Here is a 25,867-nt window from a genome sequence, read left to right on the forward strand (position 1 = left end):
CCATGCTGCAGAGGCTGCAAACAGCTTCACAGTGCTGCGCTCAACCCGCTGTACCACCAGGAAGGCCCCTATATACAAATTTTTATGCCACTATCTCAGTTTTTAGTTGACTCTTGAATATATAGATACAGCCTCTGGAAGGGTGATGATTTTACCTCTTCCTTTCCAATTGTAGACTTCTCATTCTTTTCACTTGTCTGTCTCATTGGTTTGGCTAGTAACTCTAGACTGAAAGTTAAGGCAGGATAGCAGTCATCCTTTCCTTGCTTCTGATGTCTGTATGAATATTACTAATTTTCTCCACTAAGTGTGTTGACTTTTGGGCTGTACTTTGTTTTCAGTCCAAAGGCTGAATTTTGGGATTTGGAGAAAAGTATGTTTGAAGCACAAATCTTACTCAGCATTCTTTATTCCCAGTGGCAGACTACTCAATGCATCTATGACTGAAGTTTCAAAGGAAGATAAGCTCAGACAATTTTCAGCCAATCCATGAAAAAAGTAGAAAGACTCTTTAATATTTTTACAAACATTATTTTATTTAGCAGAATCTCTACCATTTAAAAATTAGGAGTACGCCCACACATCAATGTTTTCTTATTTATAAATACGTATAGAACTCTCTGGACAAATATGTATAGAACTCTCTGTCTCTTAGACAGACATCACACTGACTTAGCACCAAAATGTATACCTGGGGTCATGTGGGGGGAAAGCTCATGGGCTTCTGTGGGGCCCCGGGTAGTTGACCTGAATGTTCTTCTGAGGACACACAGACATGTCTGGAACTATTCCTGAGGTAGAGTTACAATGACAAAGCTCAACAGAGCACAAAAAGAAAGTAACCATGAAAAAATAAAGTGGTGATATTATTAAACAGTAGCTTGTGAATACAGCCAGCTAACAGAGCTGTCCTCAGAAATGGGACTAAACCTTGCAATTCTCTCAGAGAACTCTACAATATACAGAAATATACTTAATGAAAGAGGAAGAAAAATGTGGCAACAAGTCTCCCACGCAGTGTTTGGTAAAATAAACACACAAGCCAGGAAACAGGCCAAGTCTGGGCACCAACTCCAGGATGGCGGGACGTGTCTCGTGGTTTGACTTTATGCCATTGTCACGTCCACACATGCTCAAAGCAACGATGGTCCAGTCACTGCCATCCACTGAGGGCCTGACATGATTATTTAATTGATATGACAGGCCCCACTGACTATATCCCCTCCACCTGGGCGCATGGATGTCCAGTCCGCCACTGGATTTGTTGCGGTTTTGAGTAGGTTCTTGGAAGTGGGCTCACAAGTTCCCTGTGAAGTGTGTGGATTCATGATACTCAGTGACTTTGCAAACAGCACAGACCTTCCTTGGCGGCAGTAGCAGGTGACATCAATTAGAGCCATATTCCAGCGGTGACATTCCCTGGTATCTCTGGTGGTGGCCCATATGGATTTTGATTTGGAGCTGAGAGCTGCACATTCCTCTGGCATTTGACTGAGCAGATAATGTATATGCTTCTCATTAGGAAAATCCCAGCAATGACGGCAAAATAACTACCATAAACTAAAAACTGGAGAAAACACAGAATTAAATTAATTAGACTCACATAAAATCTGATCATCTATGTCACTGACAGTGTACGGTGATGCTGTTGATTTGCTTGGATCATGGGGTAACTGAGACCCTGCATGTTAATGAGGGTCATTTAGATTCCTACAATTCCTTCTTTTCTCATCTCAGATGACTCAGGCAAGAACATGTGAGAGATGCAGGAACAAGATAAGTATGGGCTCTGGAGCCAGGGCTGCTTGGATTCAAACTTAGCTGACATCACCCACAGTGAAAACAACAAACCCATTGATTCAGTGTTCATGTTGGAGCACAGTGCAGTGCTGTGTGTGAGGGCTCCACAACTGATTTTCCACATTGAGGATATTTCATAGCTGCCTCATCTCCCCTTTTTTCAGATCCAAACATAGTATGTGAAATTCTAACTGGGCTAATTTTATGTTCTTCATGGAGCAGGCATAAGGGGACAAGAGTTCTGCATCGTGAACCCCACCCTAGCCCAATTAAATGGCAGTGAGCGTGGGACCTGAGTGCAGGGAGAGGAGACACGGGGACACCAAGGTGAGCATGGCAGCTGATGACATTGTGGGAGCCAAAGGTAAGTGCTGACCTGTCATGAAATTGTCAAAACTTACTTGCTGTGTTGATAAGAGGAAGTGCTTATTTTTAGATCTGCCCAGTCCAAGAGTTGAAGGCATCTAATTACTGGCAGTGGCAAGGCTGAAGAACAGCTGAAGATTACCTGGCCACTCCACAGTCCCACAGTGACATGGGTAGGAATCCAAAGGTTTGGCAGCTCACCTGGATTCTGACTGGCAGGTTGAGTCCTTTGGGATCCACCACGATCACAGTTAGGATGGTCTGAATCACCAGGGCGATGAAGGTGTTGATTCCAAACACGAGGGCGTAGCGTTCCACGCTCAGGTTAACTGCAATCTGAAAGCTACCGGGAGACATCAATGCACTTTGACAAGAACACACATGGATTCTTATCCTTAATAGACTGAAGCTGAAGAGAAAGTGTTTCTTATCATCAGAGCTCTTTGCCTCAATCACTCCAGTATAGACAAAAAACAGAGCAAGAGAAGGAGCAAAAAAATACAATTAAATATTGAAGTAAAATATGTTTAAAGGAAATATGGCAATATTCCTCCTCTCCAATTTAATATTTCCAGAGATTAAAGCTAAGTGTTCTAGGTTCTCATAACCTGAGAACATTGGATGATATCTGATCATAGATTCTGTTTCACAGTAAATTTTTTTAGGAAAATGCAAGCAATATCCAAAATGAGGAATTTTTGAAGAGCTATTTTTTATATTACCATTTGTTTTGATAGTTTCTAATTTTGGTAGGTGAATTGTTTTTTGTAAAATCCAGAGATAGGTTGTACAGCTGAATGAATTTGTAATTAACTTATTTTTAATAATTACAAAGACACTGAAATCCGATTACAAAACACTATGAATCCTGACAGCTTTTGGAAGTTAGGGTCCTTCTTCGGTAAAACGGTAAAAGACTGGGTTCTTGATATCTTAAAATAGAAAGTGATAACATAATCCTACCTTAACAAAATCCTCACATTTAAAAAACTCAACACATATAAGTTTGATTCATTAAACTGACACATTTCGATTAAACTGACAAACCTGCCAACAAGTTTTATCCTGTTTCTTTTCTTTATGATTTCCTCCCAAGTACTTACATTTTATGTTTTATCTACTGTGTAGCAAATATTATCACAAATTAAAAACCAAAATTTACAAAGCTTTTGTCTACTTCTCCCATGTGATTTGAAATCCCAATGTTTCTTTTTTTTTGGGGGGGGGGTAAACATCAAAGCACATTTTCTATAGTCAGCTTTGCCTACATTTGTAAATGGAACCAAAATGTTTGTGGTTTTAAAAAATGATCTCTGGTATTTAGTTTCTTTATTTTGGTGATCGTTACATCCAGTTTTTTCAGTATCCTACTGTTAATAACTTGCTGAGAAGATTTTATTTCACTCAAATGTATGTGCCTGGAATAACTCAAGCAATTGTGTAAAATCAGGGATGAAAGGTAAACTTAAGCCAATTCAGGTCATACCACATCACCATGTGAAGGCAAGTTACTCCAAAAAAATTGTCCTAGCCTGACAATGGCTTGTTGCTCCTGATTTATGGGCCTGTACAGCAAGCTTTCCTTGATGGCAAATCTTAGCAAGACTCAGAAGACTAATTGCTGATCCAGAGATGGTTTAACTGTATCTAATTTGATGGGAGTAGTCAACATGTAATATTGCAATTCATTAAAATCCTTCAGAAGTTTTCAAAGGAACTATAGGAATCAGAAAAGAGAAAGTGATTTAGTCTTAGGAGGGAAGGAAGTGCTGGAATACTTACACGGCTATGGTTATTAGAAGCATGTAGCTGGACTTGAAGATCAGATAGCCAGCGTAGCACACCCAGATGTTGGTGGTGTGATGCATGAGGAATAGAGAGGCTGCGTTTACAACCGAGAAGATGGCCAGCGCCAGCTCCCCCAGAAGATCCCAGTTGACATGCACATGACCCACTGCCAAGGCGGCCACAGCCCCTGAGAAACAGACAGGAGGATGGAATGTACTGAGATGTGAACGGGAGATGTCAACACACTCCTTTAAAACTCAGGTTGGGCCTCCCTGGTGGGCTAGGGGGTAAGTCTCAGTGCTATCACCAACTGCGGCCTGAGTACCATCCCCGGCCAGGGAGCTACCCACAGGGCACAGCAGACCTCTCCTGTCTCCCCACTGCTCCCCTCAGCAGTGTGTTTCAGTTAATACAATCCTCCTGTTCTGCTACCCACTCAGCCTCTGGTGAATCCACTCAGCCCCCTCACCTCTGGCCTTGCACCCCCAGTACTGCTACGCAAAAATAAATAAAATCTTTAAACAAAACCAAACCAAACAAAAAAACAGGTCTCCAGTAATTCTGAAAGGTGAATTATATATTATTTTCACAAAACAGTGTGATTTGCTTAAATGTGAATTTCTCCTTTTCTCCAGTTTTCTTTCGGCTTTTCTCTTTGCTTTTCTTTCAATCAGTGAGTTGCAAAAATTTAATCAGCATCAAAGACATTCCAAGCACTGTACTAAGCAAAAGGGCCAGGAAAGATCCCTGCCAGGGAGGAGTGGGAGGAAGACACCAAAGAGTCATTGCACAGGAGGAGCTGAGCGCGGGGTAGCAGAGACGGGCTCTGCACATGTGCCGGGTCTGTCCATACCTGTCTAATTTTATCATATTTTTAAATGACAGGTAACAGATATGATCTGTTGGGCAGTAAGTTTTAGTCTCTATCATTAATTATAATCTTATGCGGTCTCATTCCTTAAGGTCCTCGAAATCTGGCCTAATTTACTTTAAGTGTTGGGTGAGCAGACCTAGATTGATTTGCAGCGTTTAAGAGACTGAATAATTAACAGCGATTAAAGTTAGTAATTATAGTTCTCTTTAGCAGAATGAAACGTATTCATGCTTGCAAATTATTGAGATTGGATGAACTTTTCCACAGATGATCTAGGAAAGAACCATTACTACAGAGGAAAGGAAACAACCTTCCACCCGGAATTAGGGATGAAGGTGGAAGCATCTCAGCGACCCGGTTCAGCGCAGTCATTTCCAGGAAGCAACCAAGGTCTCCCCAAGGGGATGCAGCAGTAAAACAGATGCTAGATGCTGCACAAGTTTTCTGAAGCTTTTTGCAAATAGGGTGTGGAATTCCCCTACTTCCCAGAAAATATCTTCAAAGTCTCTGCTAAATTTAAGTTTCTTTTTACCAGGATGCAAATATTTATTGTACATGCAAAGGCAGATTTCCCTCTGGCGTTAGAAACCCCACTCTTACGTACCTCCCACTCATTAAAATCTCATAAGAAAATTCTCATGGAAGATTTTTGGTGTATACCCCAGAATTGCTACAGGTGGGCAAGCGAAGTCAAATCATTTACTAATGTACATATTCCAGCAATAATTTCAAAGTCATCATAGTTCAATTCATTACCTAAAATAATAAAAACTTATAGACAAATGTGTCTTTTCCTTCTGATATTCAGAATAATTCTCGAAGAATGTGGGACACCCCTAACTCACTTCCTGATGCTGCAATGGAACCCTAGGAATTTGGTATGAATTTGTCTGCTGCTCAGTCCCGAGCTCCTGACTTACTTATCATTATTACTTTAAAACATTAATAGTCATGTTATTTTCCAGAGCGTTCCACTCCTAAAAAATGTTACTATTCCTTCTGAATTTCCCAGACGTTTACCAGCTGGAGCCATTAAGCAAATGGGGCAGCCTTGAAAGAAGATGCAGGTGCGCACTCACCCCCGAAGGTCGCCAGCGCCTCCACCGCCCCATTGTAGACCACAGAGGCCTGGGCCGGGGCCTTGTCATCCCACAGGACCTGAACGTAGTTCACCACCTGGTTGTAGCCCGCCGTGGACGATGCCCACCACAGGGACCAGTAGAGGAGGCGCCGGCTGGAGAAGCTCTCCCTCAGGTCCCGCAGCCACTGCTCGCACAACCGCCTCGCTGCGCCCTGGGCCCGCACGCGCCCCCCCGGGCCGCCAGCCAGCCGCCCCGAGACCGTGGGCACCCACGAGGGCCGCTTCTCTGCATCCCCGCCGGGCGCCTCCCACCCAGGGGCTTCCTGCTCCACCGCCTCCCTGCTGGGCCACTTCGGGACCTCCAGGCTGCCTTGGGCATGGAAAAACAAGCTCTTCCCGGGCATGGGGAGAAACAGGGCGCACAGGCAGGCCAGGGAGACCGAGGTCAGGGACATGACGTTGAGGTAAAAGTAGGGCAGGCGGCCCAGGGACACCAGCAGCTGGGCCAGCACCGAGGCCGCCGTGTAGGCCGCCAGCGTGACGCCCCTGCAGTAGCCGCTGACCCGCTGGTAGTGCTCGGGGCTGACCACGCTGTAGATGTAGGCGTAGTAGGCCACCTCGGCGGCGGTGGCCACCCCGTAGAAGAACTCCATGGCCTGCATGGCCGCCACTCCTCGGGCGAACAAGAGCATCAGCCAGGTGGCGACGAAGCTGACCCCCTGCAGGAGGATGACCGGCTTGTAGCGCACGTAGTCGGTGAGGACGAGGACCGGGAGCAGCAGCACCAGGTAAGAATACGTCCACACCGGGAAGATCTCGTTTGTGATCTGCGGAGTGGAGACAGGGCAGGTGAGGTGAAGGCGCGGGAAGGGAGAAGGGTCGCCTCTCGGACATGCTTGCTCCTCCCAACGTTTGGGCCCAGTAACAAGTTCTGAATCTGACTGAACAGGTGGTCTGTCATATCATAGAAAAGCACATAATAATTTTAAAAAATCCCTGGGACAGGAAAACAGCCTCTCCCTTACAACGTGAAAAAATTTCCCATACTTAGAGGCATCGCAGTAGAATATTGGCTTAATGTGCAGTCAGAGCTGTATTAAGTAAGTAGCACGCACATTTGCATTAGCTGAAAATTGTTCATAGACATATTCCAGTTATTTAGGCTCCCAAATGACAGCCATTCCCACGTCGTTCTAAGCTTAACATTGTATCAAGCACCTACAATATTAGAAAAATTTCATGACTTCCAGCCTCCTAAAGTCTGCATGAACATCATGTAATGATGTCAAGGAGCAAATCAGCTTGCGGAATTATGGTGTGGAAACAATGCAACTCATTTTCTCATGCTCAAATTTTTTGTGCTCTGATGTCACCTTGCAGGGTAGGGCTGGGCTGCAGTGCTGGGAGTGGCGTGGGACGGAGAAAAAACAACTCAATGTCCAAGTAGTGAGAAAGAGACCTAGAGGGGCTCACGCCTATGGAGATGCAGCGCCTTTCCCCCAGCCCCCTCTTTCCCCAGTTTCACATTTATGTGGGGGTCAGATTCAGGGGAGGTGGGCAAGTCTGTGGTCTGTGGAGGAATGTGTGGAGGAATGTGTGTTGGGGGAGGAGGACTGGGGATGCATAATTGTCTGGCACAAGCTGGGGGGAAGTGAAGAGGGGCGTGGCCTGGGGGCTCCATTGTTGCTGCTGACCCAGACATCCTCTCTCTAGTCCCTGTTTACACTTAACTTCCTGTCAAGGTGGTCCAGCTGGTTATGCTAATCTGACCATAATGTCTGTCAGCTGTTTTCAGCAGATATCCTCATACCAAGACTTTGTCCTGGTGAGAGGCTCCCTGCCAGACTCTACATTTAGCTCAATCAGTAGCAACTTTTGGGTGCCAAGCAATATTCTGAGGACAAGGGGGGCTGGGCAATCCACTCTCTGAAACCCCTTTCCCTCCAGCTGCAGTGATTTCACCTTAGTACTGGCTTCTGTTTATTAGGGGTCTCTCTGGACTGAGCCAGAAAGGCATGCATCTGCCTGTTCATTCATAGAAAGAAAAGACTGAAGAAGCTGTAGGTCTTTGGGCAGGATGTTTGCAGGCAAGACACCTGCCTTGTTCTGTGCCCCCCAATTTCTATAACATCCTAGGCTGGTTCAGTTGCCAATGATGAGGAACACTCAGTGATCTGAAAGTCTAGCAGGACAGAGCTAGGCTTTTGAGGGTGGGACATTGACTAATTCCTAATGATCACAGAACCAACCCAGCGGGTTCGTGGGTTCTGGGTTGATTCTAAACCTGTATATCCGTTTGAATTGTGACACGTGACCCCTGGGAATCTGAGGTAGAATTGTCCCTACATGATCTGAACATAGCAGAACAGCTCCCGCTTACTCACCACTCACCCCCAAATAAACCAGGCCTTCCTGAAGCCACACACCCTGCAGTGTTCCCTGAGCTATCGTTCTACAACCAGGCTGGGGCCATTCTCCTGCTGGGTCAGTGCATTTTCTTGTTGTGCTTGTTATAAGAAAAAGAGGGAGAGCTTTAAGTGAGAGAATTTGACCTTCTGGGCAAGATAAAGCTTAGAGGTCAATCAATGTCTTATCTGCTGGTAAACGTTTTCAAAACCTAGTGATGTCCTAAAGCGCCCCTGCGGTTCTCTGTCAGATGCTGCTTACTCCTCAGCGGCCTGAGAGTTCATTACAGTGATATGCTGTGCCTGAGTGACTTTGTGTCAGCTCGGGGGTGACAGAACTGGTGGAGACTGGGGCTCTCCCCACGAGGGCTGTGTCGGGGCTCTGTAGAATCGTAGATACGTGTGACATGTGCGTGTGTTTTGGTTTCTCATTTTGCAGCGTGAGGGTGAAGGAGTAGTTTGAACAGTTTTATTACCTGACAGGTGCCACGAAAGTGGGGCTGATCGAGCTTGGGGTGTTTGTCTATTTCAAGTAGAAGGAAATCCCAACTCTCCCCTTGTCCTTGTCCTATATACGTTGTAAGTGCAGCACGACATGTGTGTACATTCACTTACCTCTTCGCTGGTAAGGTTTTTACTTGGTTCCATTAAATATGGGATGAGGAAGGGTTCTGAGGGCCTCATGGTGGAGAAGAATCCAAATAAGCAGAGGATCACAGTGGGATAAACCCAGGAGGAGCTGGGCGTAGTCTGGAAACAATCCATGACTGGTCACATGAAAACAAAGCACAATGAATCAGCATTTATTCTGGCTGGCCGCAGAGGGGTAGGGAGGGGTCCACCCCAGGAGAGCAGCAGGAGTGATCAAACCTTCCATGTCCCTCTCTATTTGCCCTGTACCTCTGAAATCTTTTGCACTGGAATAGCCTGTTTATGACCCCCATTGTTTCCATTAGTCTGTCCTTTGTCCATATCGACACAAAATAGACCTCTAAGATAATTTGCTGGGTGTCTGAGGATAATTACTCTTCAGTTAAAAAAGTAAATTGTTTAAAGATCTGACTTGCCATTTTTAACAATATGAAATTCCATGGTCCTCCCTCTCCTGGACTGGCGCTAAGCCTGTCTTGGGAAAGGAAGGTATTTGTTCTTATACTATGTTTTTTTTTATTTGTGGGTCCATTTCTCCTGCAACTCTGCAGTTTCACACCCGGTGGGGAAGGTAGAGCATTAATCCTTCATATCTATTCTTAACCTAGAAATAAAGTTGCTTGAAACTTCAAACAAGAAGTCTGGTGGGAGATTTCATTAGCTACTGCACAGAAAACAAAGCAAACTCATTTAGTATCTGAAAGCATCTTGCTTTTCATGTGGCTTCAATGTGCACAGGAAAATTGACTGTTAGCCTCTCATATTTTGGATTGGGGTTTTATTCTGCAAAGTTTATACTTTTTGTGCTCTTGGATGTGGTCAAGTTCTGATAATTTATAGGAAAGCTTTGTGCATGATACCTTTCCACATATTATTTCTTAAATCCTTATAATAACAGGCAAGCATATATTATTTTCCCAAGTGAGTATATGGATGTTTATAAAATGATTTCAAGTCATGTTGTCAAGATTTGACCCCAGGTTGCCCTGAGGCCATCAGGCCCTTCCAGCTGCTCCACTCTGCACAATCTGCATCCAGTTATCCTCATCAGCTGATATTAACGTCAGGACCTGTCCTTCCAGTGGGGAAGGAAGTATTTATGACACACCAACACTAAACATTATGGCTTAATATATAGAAAGCTCCCAGAGGCAATGAGTCTGACAGTGGGTCAGAAAGAAGATAATGCTTGGGCCTCCCCGGTGGTGCAGCAGGTTGTGTGCATCACTGTGAAGCTGTCCACAGCCTCTGCAGCGCCGGTTTGATCCTGGCCGGCCGGTGAGGGTCCCACATGGTGCAGCAGACCTCTCCTGTCTCGCCCACTGTTCCCCTCGGCAATGTATTTCATCAATCTGCCTGTTCTGTTCCCTTCTCTGTCTCTGGTAAATCTTCTCACCCTCCTGTGCCTCTGGCCTGTACCCGGGTTCTTGTATAAAAATAAATAAATCTTAAAAAAAGAAAGACAGAGAGAAAGAAAGATAAAGCTCACTCTAGGAAAGCAAGTCCCCTGGGCAGAAACTTAGGCAGCCTGGAGGGAGGGACCCCAGAGGCGCAGCACACTCTCCCCCACCCACCTTCCCATGGTGCCCCCGGACAGGTGCCCAGTTGCTCTCCTAGTTAAATCAGGTAAAAGCAGTTTCTTTTTAGTCAATAACACCCTCAATGGGGCCGGGCAGAGATGATGGATCCACACGCAGGGCCGATTCAAGCCACCCGGGCACAGCTGTGGGCAGAGCTGATGGTGCGACTGTGCCCACCAGGGGCGTTGTCTGCTCTTTCTGTCTTGGCATGGAGGAGACGTTGCTCTGCTCTGTCTCCACCTATGATTCTGAGCATCAGATTTCGTAGGTGATTTCTACTTCTATTTACATTTGAAAATTTATTAAACTTTTAACCATTTTGTGAGTTGTCTAGAAAGTGGTCTTGTCCTTGATTAACAGATGGGGAAACTGAGGACCAGAGGTATGAGATTTGTGCTGGTTTTCACATTGAACCAACATCAGAGACTGGGCTTGGACTCAGTTTTTCTACTTTCAAGTTCATGTTGCAGGTTCAACATTTTATACCATGTTGACAGTGCCTGACTACTTCATCCCCCCTTCCTCCAATCTCCAGTTCCAGTTAATTTTAGAATATTATTTTTCAGACATGGGTGCTAAAATAAGTAGATTTTTTTAAAATGTAGCAAAAATATTACATATAAAATTAAACTTCAGAGCTCAGCTGTTTTTTTTCGGAAATGTGTGTGTTATCCATGTGTGAATATATGCATGTGACCACTACATTGTCTAGTACTGTGCTGCTGTCACTGGCATCAAAGTAGCAGAGGAAAGAAGAGGACCCAAGGTCTACTTCTGCTCCTCATAAACACACCTGTTTATGTCCTCTTAGACCTGCTCTGTCTGCAGGGCCACAGCCTTAGGGCAAAACACCCCCCTGCAACATTTTCTTCCACTCAGAGCAGCTGAGAACAGGTCACTCCCCAACTTTGCCACTTTGCCATGTGGATTATTTTGAGTTGAAAGTAGTGAGGCCCCAACTGACTCAGGAGCACTTTTCCTTATGTCTCCCTTATGTGCCTGAATTAAGTAGCTAGAAAGCCTGTTCCAGGAAGCAGCTATCACCAGAGTGAACTAAAAGGATTATGAGCTAAATGTGATAGACTGGGAGGAAGTTAGCAAGGCTGCTGTGCAAATACTTCTCTGTTCTTGTCTCTCCATAGCACAGAAAACAACTGTCTACCATACACTGGCATTCCCCATCTTTCTGGAAATTTTCTTCTGCCCTTTTGAAGTCCCAGGCCCTACCCCTTTCCCCCTGACTCAGGATAGCATGCAAACCCAACTACCTAATGATCAGCCCCATATCTTTGTGGGGGTCCTGTATACATGATTAAATTTCTTTTTCTCCTCTTAATCTATCCTCTGTCATTTTGCTATCAGACCAATCAAAGAAACTAGAAAGGCAGGAGGAATTTTTTTCTTTCCATGGGCTGCCTTTTTTCATTCCATTTTATGCCCCTTAATTTCATCTTTCTCCAAAGAGCACCTTCAATATCCCTTTGCTTCACTGCATCTAACTTGGTGCCATGAGTTTGTGGTTTTCTGAGCAAGCACTTCCAAAAGTAAGATGTCGCTTCCCTTCCTAGTGCTTTCCAAATAAGTTATACCTTTCCAAAGCCACTCCGTGGCTCTGCCTCTCACGTCTCACTCACATGCTCCAGCACCACCTCTAAAATGGCTCAACCTTAGCTTGAAGGTTGGACCACCATGTGGTCCTTAGCTTAAAAGAAGGACAGAAAAGGACATTCTCCAAACAAAAGTCAATCTATCAGGCTACCATAATTTGCAATCTATAGTGAAGGTGCTAGAAGGAACAGGAGGATCAGCTGCTGCTTCTAGCAGAGACTTGGAGTAGCTAACTCCACCACACAGCTTACCTTGGTGGGCTGGGCTGTGGAGCTCCTGGGGAGAGAGGGCAACAGCTGATCAAGGAGGCAAATGCTGACATCAGTCTGGTTCACTCACACCATGGCGGCCTCGGGGAAGGTCTCAGTCTTCCAGCTCCACCCACCCAGCCAGCCAGAGCACCTGCCTCCCTCTCGGTTGCGCCATCTGCACATAAGTGTAGCATGTCATGTGGTCTTGGGATAAAGTTGGGGTTACTACACAGCCTGGGAAACCTTGATTGACCCAAAGACCACCCACACTTTGGCGCTGGAAGTGACCCATCTAAATTACTTTAGAAATGACGTGTTCCTTTCTCTTTCTACTGCGAGAGGACTACTGATTATTTTTCACTAAAATCCACATCTTTGCCACCAGGACCCTTTAGTCTTCCACTATGAAGTCTCCAGTCTCTAGTTTGGGTCCTTTCCAGAAGGACCCTTCTTAGCATATGTGTAATACTGCAGATGCTTCAAATTAACAATCCCTTGCTAGTACAAATCATCTGACTTCATTTTAAGGTGCTCATAGATTTTTCCTTAATCCTAATCCAAAAGTTTATAATTTACCTCTCCTCCTTTTTTATTCCAATTGTTTCCATGTCACTGATATTCCCCCTTCCTTGTTCTTTAGCCTCATCCTTACATCTTTCCAGCTGGCTTCAAGTCAACATTCTTTTCTCTATAAATGTGCTTTTTAAAATGATAATCTTAATTGTTTTCTTGATTTGTCATATCATCTCTGAAAATTCCAATTTTCTTATAGTGACTACAAATGTTCACTTGTCATAATAATTCTATGATTTAAGGGAAACATTTTTTAATTGGGAAAGAAAAAATGACTGCTGGGAGTTGCAAGGTCATGCCAAATTATTTTTGCATTTTATTTACATATGATGTGGGGAACTGTATTGGTGTAAGTCCACTCAGACCTTGTCTAAATTTCAGGCATCAACAGTGGCCAATTTCTTAATCCACACCTAATGTATTAACAGAAAAACTCTATGGCCACAAATATTAAAAAAATACATATTTCTTACCAAAGGAAGACTTTAGTAGATCAGATTCCTCCAACCATTCCAGAAGATGGAATTTTCCTCCTACAGTCCAAGTTTTTAGACTGTAGGGATCCCTGAGGCAGGAAACCAGATGACCCAGTCAGAGCAGCTGCCCTCCCTTCCCCAAACCTGTTTGGCAGCGATTCCTCATATCATGGAGCATAAAGCACCAGGTCAATGAAAGCAGTCATTTTATCAAGTCTCTGTGCTTGTTTAGAAGATACTGCCAGAGCAAACCAATATGCCATTGGAAGGAGACTCTTCAGTATCCCACCTCCAACAAATTCTTGTTCACCCCTCTTCGCTAGTTCTGCCAGTGACCTCTCAGGGGTGCCTGACTGTCTGGGCTATTTTCACATTATTCCCCAGAACCTTTACCACAGTGAAAATAGCCAGCTCAAATAAAGAACAATAGATTGATCATTTCAAAAAAAAAAAAAAAACCCAGGAATTTTACAGCCTCTAAATTCCAAAGCACTTTGGCAAGAAAAATTATATTTATAATGACTACCTGCCCTAGGGCCAACCCCTCTGAAAACAACACAATAGGGTCAGGATTTGGTGTTTTTGCCAAACAGCCCACCTTTCAACACAGCCCCTCACTAAGCACAAACAACATGCTTGATTACTGATGGGTGACACATTTGCTTTTCCCTGATATTAGAATGTAACAACTAATTATGCCTTTAAATCTACATATTAGTAAAATAAAAGAGAATATAACTTTGAGTTAACCATTAGGTAAAGCAAAGAGCTGCAGACTACACAAGGTGAGGTGACCTGGGTTATGGGAGGCAGAGAAAGGATTCAAGGAAATGCTTCATTACTGTCCCCGGATACAAAACCAGGGTTGAAGCGGGTGTCCCCAATTTCTAGGAAGTTACTGTATTTTAACTGTGACTTCGTCCTACTTCATATGCATTTTTATACTGAGCTCACCCTCACTCTACACACAATTTAAATGACATAAGAAACTTTAGTACCATAGAGAATACATCTAGAAAAAAAAAAGATCTTTGTGACAAATGGGCAAATATTTTATTAAAATGATAAAAAGGACTAAACTTGAAAAAAATTGATAATGGATTTCATCAAAAATATACATTTGGAAAGCAAAACCACCAAAGAATACTTCATACAATCATGAGGACATCTAAGTACAAAAGAATGGCAAATCAAATTTTGGCAAAAATTTAGACCACCTGAATTCATATGTGTGCTGTGGGAATGTGTAATGGTACCAGCTGTTTGGAAACCATTTGGCATATTACACAGGAAAGTTCTAATGTTCATAGTAGTGAAAACATGGCTGGAACCTGAAATGTCCATTAAAAGGTGAATGAATCAAAAATGCATATAGTAATAGAAAGGAATCAACTATTGCAAACACTAGAGTGAATATCAAAAACATTATGCTGTGCCAAAGAATCCAGATACAAGTCTGCAAGGTTCCTTTATTCATATCTATTCCTAAAACAAGTCAAATGAATCTATGTGAAGAAATTGGATCAGTGTTGTCTGGGATAGAAGATAGAGGAAGGATTGAATAATAAGGCACAAATAGCACATGTTATCACACGTAAACTCGACCTCCAGAAAGATGATTTTAAAAAAGGAACAAATCACTGGAACATGGAATAAAACCAATGAATCTCAAATATTATGCTGCATAAAAAAGAATCCAGGCATAAAGAAGATATATGACACCATTGTTGATAAAATTTACACAGTGGTCACCTATGAGGTGGGGTCGGTGGGACGGTCCCTATGAGGGATCTTTCTGGAATGTTGAAACATCCTATATCTTAATGGGATATAATTACATGGATGTATATAATTATAAACACTCAGCTTTAAAAGCTATGCTTTATAATGTATATAAATTATATCTCAATTAGAAAATAATATCCTATCCTCCTTCTTACAAAACATTTTACTTTGTATGACTCCACAACTCTAGATAGCTCTTACTGTCATTTTTTCCACATTCCACAAGGGGGCAAGGCCTCTGTTTAATCTGAACCCAAAACAGCATCTTTGAAATTAGGTCTGTCTCAGAAAATTGAGAGTGGAAACAGTGCCCATAATTCAAATCTAGGGCCGGTCAACAAGCTTTATAAGTCTGTCCATATATAACATTCTTGAAAATAATTCAGAGAGATTCAGAGTTACCTGTTTTTTCCAAGCCTGGGTTTCTTTTTTCCTAGAACTAAATCCAGTTTCCTACCTTCAGCTCCCTCCTGGTGCCAGCAGCTGCTAGTCCTGGTCACAACGCTCTGTGCTCCCATTGGGGTTGCCAGTCCTCCTCCTTCAGAACTGGGCTGTCAAGATCAAAGGTTTTATGCACCAAAGTCCACCCCTTCGGCTGGCTTTATTCCCTGGAGTCCAGCTCCTTCCGGAGCTACCCTCTTTGAAAACCCTTTTTAAAAAACAGACCACCCGATGCAGATCTTTCTAAAACACAATTAGGGAAATAAACATATCAAAAAATGTCTCCTGAATGTTAAAACAAAATTAACCTAATTTAGTTGCTCTGGAACTTTGTATTAGAACCTCAGAAACCAGGAAGCAGCCCTATCACCTATGTCTCACTCAGAAATTCTCTGTGCATGTCCCACACCCACCAAAAGAACCCCCCCCCACACCAAACAAAACCCAAATCAGGGAATCATTGCTGAAATTTAGCAATTTCAACTTCATTTAGGTCCATATACTTAATATGCAGGCCAGAGCAGGTGTGTGTTGGGTCAAAACCACTGCATGTGTTGGTACATACTTAGGATTCCATGTTATCATCTATGGCGTCATTCCTTTTTACTTGCCTAAAACAATCATCCCCTCCCGAGCTGCTTATTCTCTGTGAGCCGAAGTTTAGCTCAGTGTAGTCTCAGATGCAGCAGAAGGAACCAGACTATTAAAACTGTAGTCCTGGCAGAGCTCCCACAGAAAGTCAGTTGGCCACTTCCAGCCACAGAAATGCACTGTGGGTAACTGGTCAAAAGCCAGGAGTGGGGGTGGGGGTGGGCATGGGGACACTGTGCCCTTCAAGGTAAAACTGAGCATCCTTTGAGTTGTTTGATGACTGGGTAAATTCTGATAACTGACACCAAAGAGAAAGAATTCTTGTCAATAGACATGCAAATGATTCTATTCAGTCAAGAGACAATGCTTTTCCCCTTTCCTGCATGGAACCCAGCTTTCCTCCATTTGACATTCCTGATCTATAAATGTACCCATTCTTTGGATTCTACTTTGATATGGTTGTGAAAGTATCATCAGTTTCCTCAGGGATGAGTTAAAAAAACAACAAAAACTCTGATGTGTTTTCATTTTCGTATCAGCATGAAGTCATGACTTTATTCTTTCCCCCAAATTATCTTTTAATATTGTTCTCATTCACTGAAGCTCTGGTCTTTCCAAATAATCTACAATTCTTTGCTCTGAATTTAAATGCTTTGCTAATAGTTACTAAAGGACTGAGTCAACCTTTAACACTTGGACATCTCACCGAAGGTCTTCTAGTCTCAGGCTGGTTTTCTTTTCTTACTCCAAGTCTGGGTTTGCTGTGTCCACTGTGTCCACTGGGAAGGACAGAGCTTTGGAGTCGTAGCTCCTCTTCCCCTGTCCCAACACTGTTTGTGATGAGAACTTAACCTCTCAAACCTTCTCTAAAATGTGGATAATCACACCCCTTCAGCTTGTTCAGGGACTGCTACTTGCACATAGTAGAGGCTCAATAAAACTTCCTTCCCAATTCTTCAGGCAAACATTGTACATTCCACCAGAATCGATGTAGCAGGCCATTCATAGTTCAGAAACTGTAATTTCAGAAAGCTACCCAGTAGACAGCATCACCCAAACTGCTAAGCAGCAGCAGGCAAAGGAATTCATGCATGAATCTTTATGATCCAATTGCACTCACCATTACCAACTGTTGTTGGTCTCTACCAATAATGACTATGGAATCAGCTACTACTAAGATAGCAAAGAAGGTTAAAAAAAAAAACCAAAAAAACCCCACATTTAGTGGTTAGGTTATGGACGACCTACAACATGAACCTTATTTTAAAGTGCCTTTTGCCTTAGGAGGCACCAATGTGTTCAGATACTGGTAGGAGCAAAGCGCTTCTGTGTATTGTTAGACAACATGATTTCCTCCACCCTTTACAAACTTCAAGCACTGCGCAAACTCAAACTCTGCACATTTACTGCAGCCACTCCGACTCCACAAATCAGTGGACTAATCTGGTATCCTTTCCAGCGGATGGCTGTGTTTTCTTTTAATTTCAGTAAAGTGTAGCCGGATCCCCTCCATTTTGCAAAAACAAAAAAACTTCTCTAGACTAAAAATTTGGAATAACCGGAATTAAAGTGTAACCACCCTTTGTCCTCTCTTCCCTCTACCCCCCTCTCCTGATTAACCATTAACTGGCTCCACCTGCATTCCTGGGACCTTGGAAAATTGGTTGTGTTACATCCCTAATAAATCCTCAGTGCCCCTCTAGGGTTGATAAGTGGCATCAGAAACGAAAATGTGCTGGGAAAACACCCTGCTGGGAAAGTCCAGCTCCTGGACTCACACCCCCTAGACAGTCTAGCACCTCCTCGACCTGAAAGGGGAGATCCCGCACTCTCCTCCCCCCTTATATTATCACAGCACTTCCTCCATTCCAGGAACGGGTTATTTTGGGGTACCTTCCACGCTGACTTCCTTGATGGCCATCTCAAATAAAACTTGTGAAGACAGTTCTCGTGATTCAGAATTTGGCTTTCTGGGGGCCTGCGAAGGACCCGGTGTGACCCTTTAGTACGTCACAGTAGAGCTGGGGCCTCTTACCTTCAGTGTCTCCTTCTTTCCTCGCAAGCATCTTTCTGCCATTCTTGGGTCTGATTTTGGAATTCTGTGGTAAGTTTCCTTTTCAGTGAAATTTTGTGAGCAGGGGTGTAACCAGAGGGGGTACTGGCTCTACCAGAATCTTGGCCCTATTTAATCGGCTTTTTCCAGATGACTGAGTGAGAATTCTGGCTAAAGGTGTTTGGGCGAGTCTCAGCCTGGGGCTGGCCGAGCTCAGAGGCGGCTGCACAGGGCTCCACCTCGGATTGCATGACATAATCAAGGCGGGTCCCCACCTCTGCTGTAGGCCGGCGCCCCCCAAACCAGGGTGAGGGGCATGTGCGGTGACCACGGGATGATGCTGCCTCTTAAATTAATCCACCTTCCTGAATTATTCTTACCTGTATCAGGGGGTTTCTGCTCTTCCAAGCTCTCAGATGCCTGGATAACTAGTCCCAGGAAACAGCACCCAAGGCTACCCCGACCGCTTTGGGACCTGGTGCTGCAGGCAGGGGTGGGGGCAGCATGGAAAAGCAGGATGAACTGAATGCAGGGTCTATCATTTGCTCTATTTGCAATATGCCCTATCCTATAGGTTTTCTCCTTAAAACTTAGGCATGAGACACTATGATCCCCACTCTGCATTAAAAAAGGGAGGGAGGCAAAAGGCAGTAAAAATAGTAGAGTCTGGATTTTTTTATTAGGACATCCTGGCTCCAAGGCAATTGTTTATAATCACTATGTGTACACTTACATGTATATTTGCATGTTTATAATCACTATATAAAAATATATATTAAAGATGGTGGAGTGGGTGACTTTGAGGATTTTCTAATATAAAGAGTTCATATATTTAAAGACTTTATCAAGTGGAAGCTTATTTTAAGCATTATAAAGAGTTCTGATTAAAATGGAATAAAAATTTTGTTTTTATCTGTCAGTGGAAATAGAAGACCTCCCTAAAGATTAACGCTGCTGGCTGTATGGGTTACTAGCAGAAATAAAGTTGACTCAATATGTCCCCTGGTGTCTGGGGTCACTGTCTTATTGGTCTGGGTTTTCTGTTGTCTCACCTTCCTATGATTTGTGGAAAGTTGGCTTAGAAATTACTCAGGTGCTCCCAGTTGTGGGAGTGCCGTCCTGTTGTGCAAGAGATTGCAAGTCGCTGGGCCCTCCCAGAGGACACTGTGAGACTCTGTTGAAGGTCAAGGGTGTCATGACTTCCTCATAATCCGGAGAGATGACCTGGGATGTACCTTGTGAAGCTTATGCTATGTTTCTCTGATATCTCTCAGTCATAGCCTCAGCCGGAGAGAGGAGAGGAATCCGTTCATTCATAGACATGTAGACACATTTTTTGACAATTTTGATAATTTTGAGATGACATGACGTGTGGATTTGGCTCCAGGGTGGGGAGTGTAACCTGGAAGGAAGTGTCTCACCCAAGTCCCTTGCAGCGAAAATCCTGCCACTTCACCTGCCGGGAGCCAAGAAGTCTTGATCCAGGCTGTAAACCCAGGGGCAGCTGGACAAACAGGTGTCCTGTTCCCCAGAGGAAACCCAGGCCACTGAGTACCTGCAACCTAAGATTAAAATGAGGAACTCAAGACACTGGTTAAAGGAGAGATTTAGTGAAAAGCTACAGAGCAAAAAAACAGAGCCCCAGGGAGACCTCCTGATACAAAGAGGCTCTCCAAGGTGCCAGGGCTAAGGGCCCTATGTAGGTTATAAAGCTGGGATTTCAGAACGAAGGAATGAAATTTTACTGGCTGAGATGACAAAGAGGGTGGACTTGGCTACGGTCCACTGGTCCATCTGAGTGTGGCCCATTTCTTGTTGCTAATTGTAAGCACCCATCAGTTGCCACTCCATGGTCATGCAGCACTCGTGACTGTCTCATGGGTGAATGTTTCCTGCACACTGTCTGGTCTGACCTGGTCTGATCTCAGGGTCTGCAGCCCCTTCCATAGTAGCCAATTTGACAAGCTGCAGAAAGATAGCTCAGGAATGTACAGGCTGAGGAAAAATTAGTCAAACAAACAAACAAACAAACTATGGACCAAGGAAATTTATGGAGTCATGAGATTTTTTTTAACATCTTGTTTACCAGCCCAATAAAACTGTGGGAACTGCAAATTCTGTCCTTGATTCCTGTCCCAGTGGAGGGGTGTGGGTGAGGTCACAGATGACAAGCGATTGGCCATGTTGATAATTGTTGGCTTGGGTGTTAGTCCTTAGGAATTTAGTGTTCTATTCTTCACTTTTATATACAATTAGCCTTTTCCACAATAAAAACATTTAAAATATCATTTACTTGTGGTGAAGCTGTTTATTGCAGGTGTCAGATGCTATTCTAGGTGCTTGAGCAATATAAGTGGCCAAGAGAGTGAGAAAATTTTGTAGAATGTACATTCTAGTTTGACGTGGGGAAGGCAGAGCGAAAACTGTAGAATAAATGTGATAAACTCATGTATTTTATGGTACATTAGGAAGGGTTAAGGAGAAGAAAATAAAAGAGCAGCCATCAGATGAGGATGTAGGATGATGGAGAAGAGGGATGGAACCTGAGCTTTGGGATTGGGTAGGAACCCACCGGGAAGGCAAAGGGCAGAGTTGCGGTAAGGGTGGGAGGAGAGTTATTAGGAGGGAGTGGTCAGCTATGCTGCTGGGAGAGCCCATTGAAAATCACCCTGTGGGCCTCTCTGGTGGTGCAGACAGTTGAGTGCAGTGCTGTGAAGCTGTCTTCAGCCTCTGCAGTGCTGGTTCCATCCCCAACTGACGTGCAGTGGAGCTACCCACACGGTGAGCAGACTTCTCCTGTCTCGCCCGATGCTCCCCTCGGCAGTGTATTTCATCAGTCTGCCTGTTCTGTTCCCCACTCTGTCTCTGGTGAATCCTCCCACCGTCCTACGCCTCTGGCCTATACCCCAGCTCTTGTATAAAAATAAATAAATCTTTTTTTTTTTTTAAAGGAACATTAAAAAAAAAAGAAAATCACAGTGTAGAGAGTCACTAGTCACTTGGCTGGCTTATTTAACAATGATTTGGGTTTCTGTGTTGGAGTTCAACTATCTGGCTGCAACCATGTACACAGAAATCTATATGAATAAATGATATAGAAGTGGAGAAGTGACCAGACCCCCCCCAAAAAAAATGACATAAGGGATTGTATTGAATTGACCTTGTTCCCATTTATATTTTAACTCCTTGAGGCAAGGGTTTATTTATCTTTAGATCTCTAGTGCTTAACTGACATAGCATGTGTACATTTCCTGATGAATTAATGAATGAATAAAAATTACAGAGTAAAGACATGAAGTCCTGACCTGCCACACTGCAGCTGTCCAAACTGACACCAGGTTGCAGCGATGGAAATCTTCAGTGCAGCTAAGGAGAGTGCAGCAATTTTTCTCAATGATATTTATGACCAAAGGTTGAGATTTTTCATTTAATTTCTACTTTTACTATAAAACCCAGTATAAAAAAAGTGTCAGGTCAATTGTCTATCTTGAGTCTTTATATATCACCTTGTACTACTTTACACCATTATTTTCACCCATAAGAGGATATGCATTTTATAGAAACAAGAGACACATCAGAATAATGTAAGATTTCTTTTATTAAGAAAGAGGTTTTTTTTTTTACAGACTTAAAGGTAAGAGAAGTTAGTGAATGTCCAATATAAGAAATTTAAATATTTCATCATAAGTCATTTTCCAAGTGAAATATTTGATACTATGATTTCATTTTGCTAAGCTCATATCAATAGATTTTTGCACATGCAGCTGTGTCCTCAGCTGCTGCTAGGGACAATATTTGCTGGTTCTTTGTTATTGATTTTTTCCAGATGGAAACAAGATGGTAAACATGACAGAATAGATAACTCTTTGATGCTAAGTTCTAGAAGATACAGGGAGAAGCTGATGTCTTCGGGTAGCACAATGATGGATAAAAACCAACCAGTCATAAAACTTTAGAATACGAGGGACAGAACAAGCAGCTCTAAGACACTGAGGCACATGCACAGGAGAAACAGGCAGGAAATATGGAGGAGAGACTTACCAAGTCTCCATGTAAAGCCCCAAGCATTTCTTACCCTAGAGTCCGTCAGGGCCGCCCACCTAGCAGCAGCACTGCTTCTGGCAGCAGCACTTCTGCTGGCAACAGCCCTTCCCGCAGCCCTTCCCACAGCCAGAGCTGCAGCAGCAGGGGGTGCAGCAGGGGGTGCAGCAGGAGGTGCGGCGGCAGCAGCAGACCACGGGGGTGCTGCAGCAGCCCCCACAGCAGCCTCTGCAGCAGGGGCAGCAGCCAGAGCAGCAGCCCACCCGGTAGCACCTGCAGCTGTAGCAGCTGTTACAGCCGCCGCAGCCACCGCCACAGCCACCACAGCCACCACCACAGCCACCACAGCCACCACAGCCACCGCAGCCACCACCGCAGCCACCACAACCACAGCAACCCATGGTGTCAGTAGAGAGGATTCAGGAGAGGTGAGGAGAGAGACTCAGGAGGTGAGGAAGGTCTGATGCCCCTTCTGCTGGGGGAGGCCCTTAAATACCGACCTGGGGTTAGGGGAGGGAGGACACATGACAACTTCCCTGTTGCTGTTTGGGTCAGTTGTCATGGAAGAATCTTGTAATTCACAAATAACCTTCCTGTTTTAGAATGCCAGCTAGGTTGGTTAGAATGCTTGCATACTTTTCTAAGTCAGATGCCCTATAAATTCCAACAAGGCACCTGAGGACCCAGAAAAGGGGGGGCTGTCACCAGCCACGTGCACAGCCGTCAGCCCACATCACACCACATGCCGTGTCTGAGCTGATGCTGTGGTAACTGACTGCATTGGTTTTCCCAGACAGCTGTTCCTGGGGCAGCCGGGAGTCCTCTTGTCAACCAGGAGTGGAGGGTCTGGCTCAAGGGGGATTGTCACATGCACAGTCGGCTTTGACCCTCCCAGTGCTTTACAGGGAATAGCTCCCACTCATGCTTGTAAGGTCGATCTCCCACTAGTAAGGTAGATCTCTGTGTTCCATTATTAAGTATATTTCACATTGTGTGATTGCTTAGAAAGCAAAAATAAATCTTGGCGATGGCTTATCCTTTTTCTGATAATTCCTATTGCATTAAAATCACAAGATATTTTCTAATTAGAATGAAAAATGAATTGGAATCTTGATGTTTTTATCAACTGCTATCTAAGAGAAAAAGCTACATGTAAAATAATATGGCCCACCATGGCAAATAGATAGAGCAAAATATGTTAACTGTACATGTATTTTTAATTTTTTTTTTTTTTTGGTGGGACCCTCGCCAGCAGCCGGGGAACGAACCAGTACCACCAGAAGAGGCCCTGTATTTTTAATATTAATATTCAACACGTAGTGACTGATATGACCTCTGTTGCACAGTTTGATATGGCCTGATGCTGGGGTCCTACCTCATAGCCTTATTTCCTGCTCTAAATTAACCCACATAATGACAAAATGTTCCATTAGAGAAACTGCATCAAAGAACCTTGTGCAGATCAGGGCCTCGATATCTCAACATTGACTCATCTATTTAGACAAGTCTCAGGCAACTGTGTTGTTTGGAATGACAGATGGAAAAAACATGTGAGCAGGATTTCCCGACCTCAGTATAACTGACATGCTGAGTCAGACAATTCCTTGTTGGGGGGATGACTTGTGGATTGGAGGCTCTGAGCAGCACTCCAGTTCTCCAGCCACTGGTAATGACAGCCTGTCTCCCACTCATGACAAGTAACAAGTTCTTCAGACATGGCTGAATACCATGGCCTGAAATGGCCATGGCCTTAACACCCAGGTCCCCCAAAATAAACCCTTGAGTTCTGCAAAATGATGTTGCATGAATATGATCTTTTTTGTTTGTTTGTTTGTTTGTTTATTTATTTGTTTATTTATTTATTTATTTATTTTTATACAAGCACTGGGTACAGTCAGAAGCGCGGGAGGGTGAGAGAATTTACCAGAGCCAGAGCGGGGAGCAGAGCAGGCAGAAGACCAAAGTACACTGCTGAGGGGAGCAGCAGGCGGCAGGAGAGGTCTGCGCACCATGTGGTTCCCTCCTCCGGTGGCCGGGGAGCAGCCGGGGATCGAACCGGCGCTGTAGAGGCTGCGGGCAGCTTCGCAACCCAGCGCTCAACTGCTGCGCCACCGGGGAGGCCCAGAATATGATCTTTCATTTGAAATATTTGGAGAGAATCCCAGGGACACATGCTGTTGACGGGGCTGATACCTAGTGGCTGGTAGAAGAAAACAGGAGCGGCTCACTGCTCTGCTTATGCCCGATGCCATACTTACAAGCAGCAAGTACTCAAAAAATGTTGGAGTAAGTTGCTTCGTACTCTCATCTAGTTTTTCTCAGTGTCAGAAACCAAAGGCACACAGGCAGTTAAGCATAATAGCAAAGCAAAATATTCCCCTCTTTATTTTTATATTTTTTGAAGATTTATTTATGCAAGAGCTGGGGTACATGCCAGAGGCATGGGAGGGTGAGAGGATTCACCAGAGACAGAGTGGCGAGCAGAACAGGCAGACGGACCAAAAACACTGCTGAGGGCAGCAGGGGCGAGACAGGAGAGGTCTGCTGTGCCATGTGGGTAGCTCCCTGGCCAGCTTCACAGGGCTGCGCTCAACCCGCTGTGCCACATGGAAGGCCCAATATTCTCCTCTTTAAAAAAGTGGCGAAGAGGGCCTCCATGGTGGTGCAGCAGATGATCGCTGGGTTGCGAAGCTGCCCGCAGCCTCTGAAGCACCGGTTTGATCCCCGACCACCAGGCGGAGGGTCCCACATGGCACCCAGATCTCTCCTGCCTCACCCGCTGCTCCCCTCTGCAGTGTATCATCAGTCTGCCTGTTCTGTTCCCCACTCTGGCTCTGGTGAATTCTCTCACCCTCCCGTGCTTCTGACTGTACCCAGTGCTTGTATAAATAAATAAATAAATAAATCTTTTTTTTTTAAAAAAGAGGTTATCTTTAAAAAAAAAAAAAAGTGGTGAAGAAAGGGGTGGCGGAGAGAGGCTGCCCCAGGATGTGCAAAAGTTCCAGGCTGACATTTTTTCTTTTATCCCCCTACCATCTCTTTTGACCCCTTTTTCCCTCTCCCCTCTCTTTTAAGGTCAGAAATCTCATTTCCTATTTTTAGTGTCTGCTAGTTTTTATGTCTTTTGCCTTGCTGAATTGCCTGATATGTAAATGTCCCATATTTGTCTCTGTGTCTTGCTTTACAACATACAATTCCCACCATCTCCTTCCCTTTTGTTGTAAATGGGAACATTTTGTCTTTTTAACAGCTGAATAGTATTCCATTGTGTTGACATACCATACCTTCTTGGTTCAGTCATCTATCATTGGACATTTAGGCTGTTTCCATGGCTTGGCTATTGTAAGTAATGCTGCAATAAACATTGTAGAGCATATAACTTTATGGATTGAAGGTTTCAAGTGCTTTGGATGATGCTCAAGATATTGATTAGTTTGAAAAGAAATAAACCAAGACAGAGCAGCTCCAAGAATGATGTCTTTCTAATTATCTATTTCCCTAAA

The 25,867-nt window shown here is 44.1% G+C and overlaps 1 protein-coding gene across 1 annotated transcript; it reads right to left on the reverse strand.

Moving 5' to 3' along the window:
• Positions 1–576: 576 nt before the first annotated feature.
• Positions 577–18,736, reverse strand: SLC19A3 (solute carrier family 19 member 3). Its single transcript, XM_037521920.2, has 7 exons — positions 18,704–18,736; positions 15,696–15,789; positions 8,930–9,081; positions 5,908–6,736; positions 3,949–4,141; positions 2,368–2,509; positions 577–1,567 (listed from the first exon to the last, which is right to left on the reverse strand). The coding sequence occupies exons 2-7, from the start codon at positions 15,754–15,756 to the stop codon at positions 1,391–1,393; spliced, it is 1,554 nt and encodes a 517-aa protein (XP_037377817.1). The 5' UTR covers positions 15,757–15,789; positions 18,704–18,736; the 3' UTR covers positions 577–1,390.
• Positions 18,737–25,867: the final 7,131 nt, after the last annotated feature.

This window comes from Talpa occidentalis, unplaced genomic scaffold (genome assembly GCF_014898055.3).
Source record: "Talpa occidentalis isolate TD23 unplaced genomic scaffold, MPIMG_talOcc4v2.1 talOcc4.3, whole genome shotgun sequence".
Taxonomy (NCBI): Eukaryota; Metazoa; Chordata; class Mammalia; order Eulipotyphla; family Talpidae; genus Talpa; species Talpa occidentalis.

Bases quoted from the DNA above. Each gene is read 5' to 3' on its own strand.
- SLC19A3 (XM_037521920.2), bottom strand. From the start codon at position 15,756: ATGGGAGCACAGAGCGTTGTGACCAGGACTAGCAGCTGCTGGCACCAG. The intron at 9,082-15,695 runs GTAGGAAACTGG...TCATGTGACCAG, and splicing joins GCACCAGGAGGGAGCTGAAG to TCATGGATTGTTTCCAGACT. The intron at 2,510-3,948 runs GTAAGTATTCCA...GTCTCCCGGTAG, and splicing joins CTTCTAATAACCATAGCCGT to CTTTCAGATTGCAGTTAACC.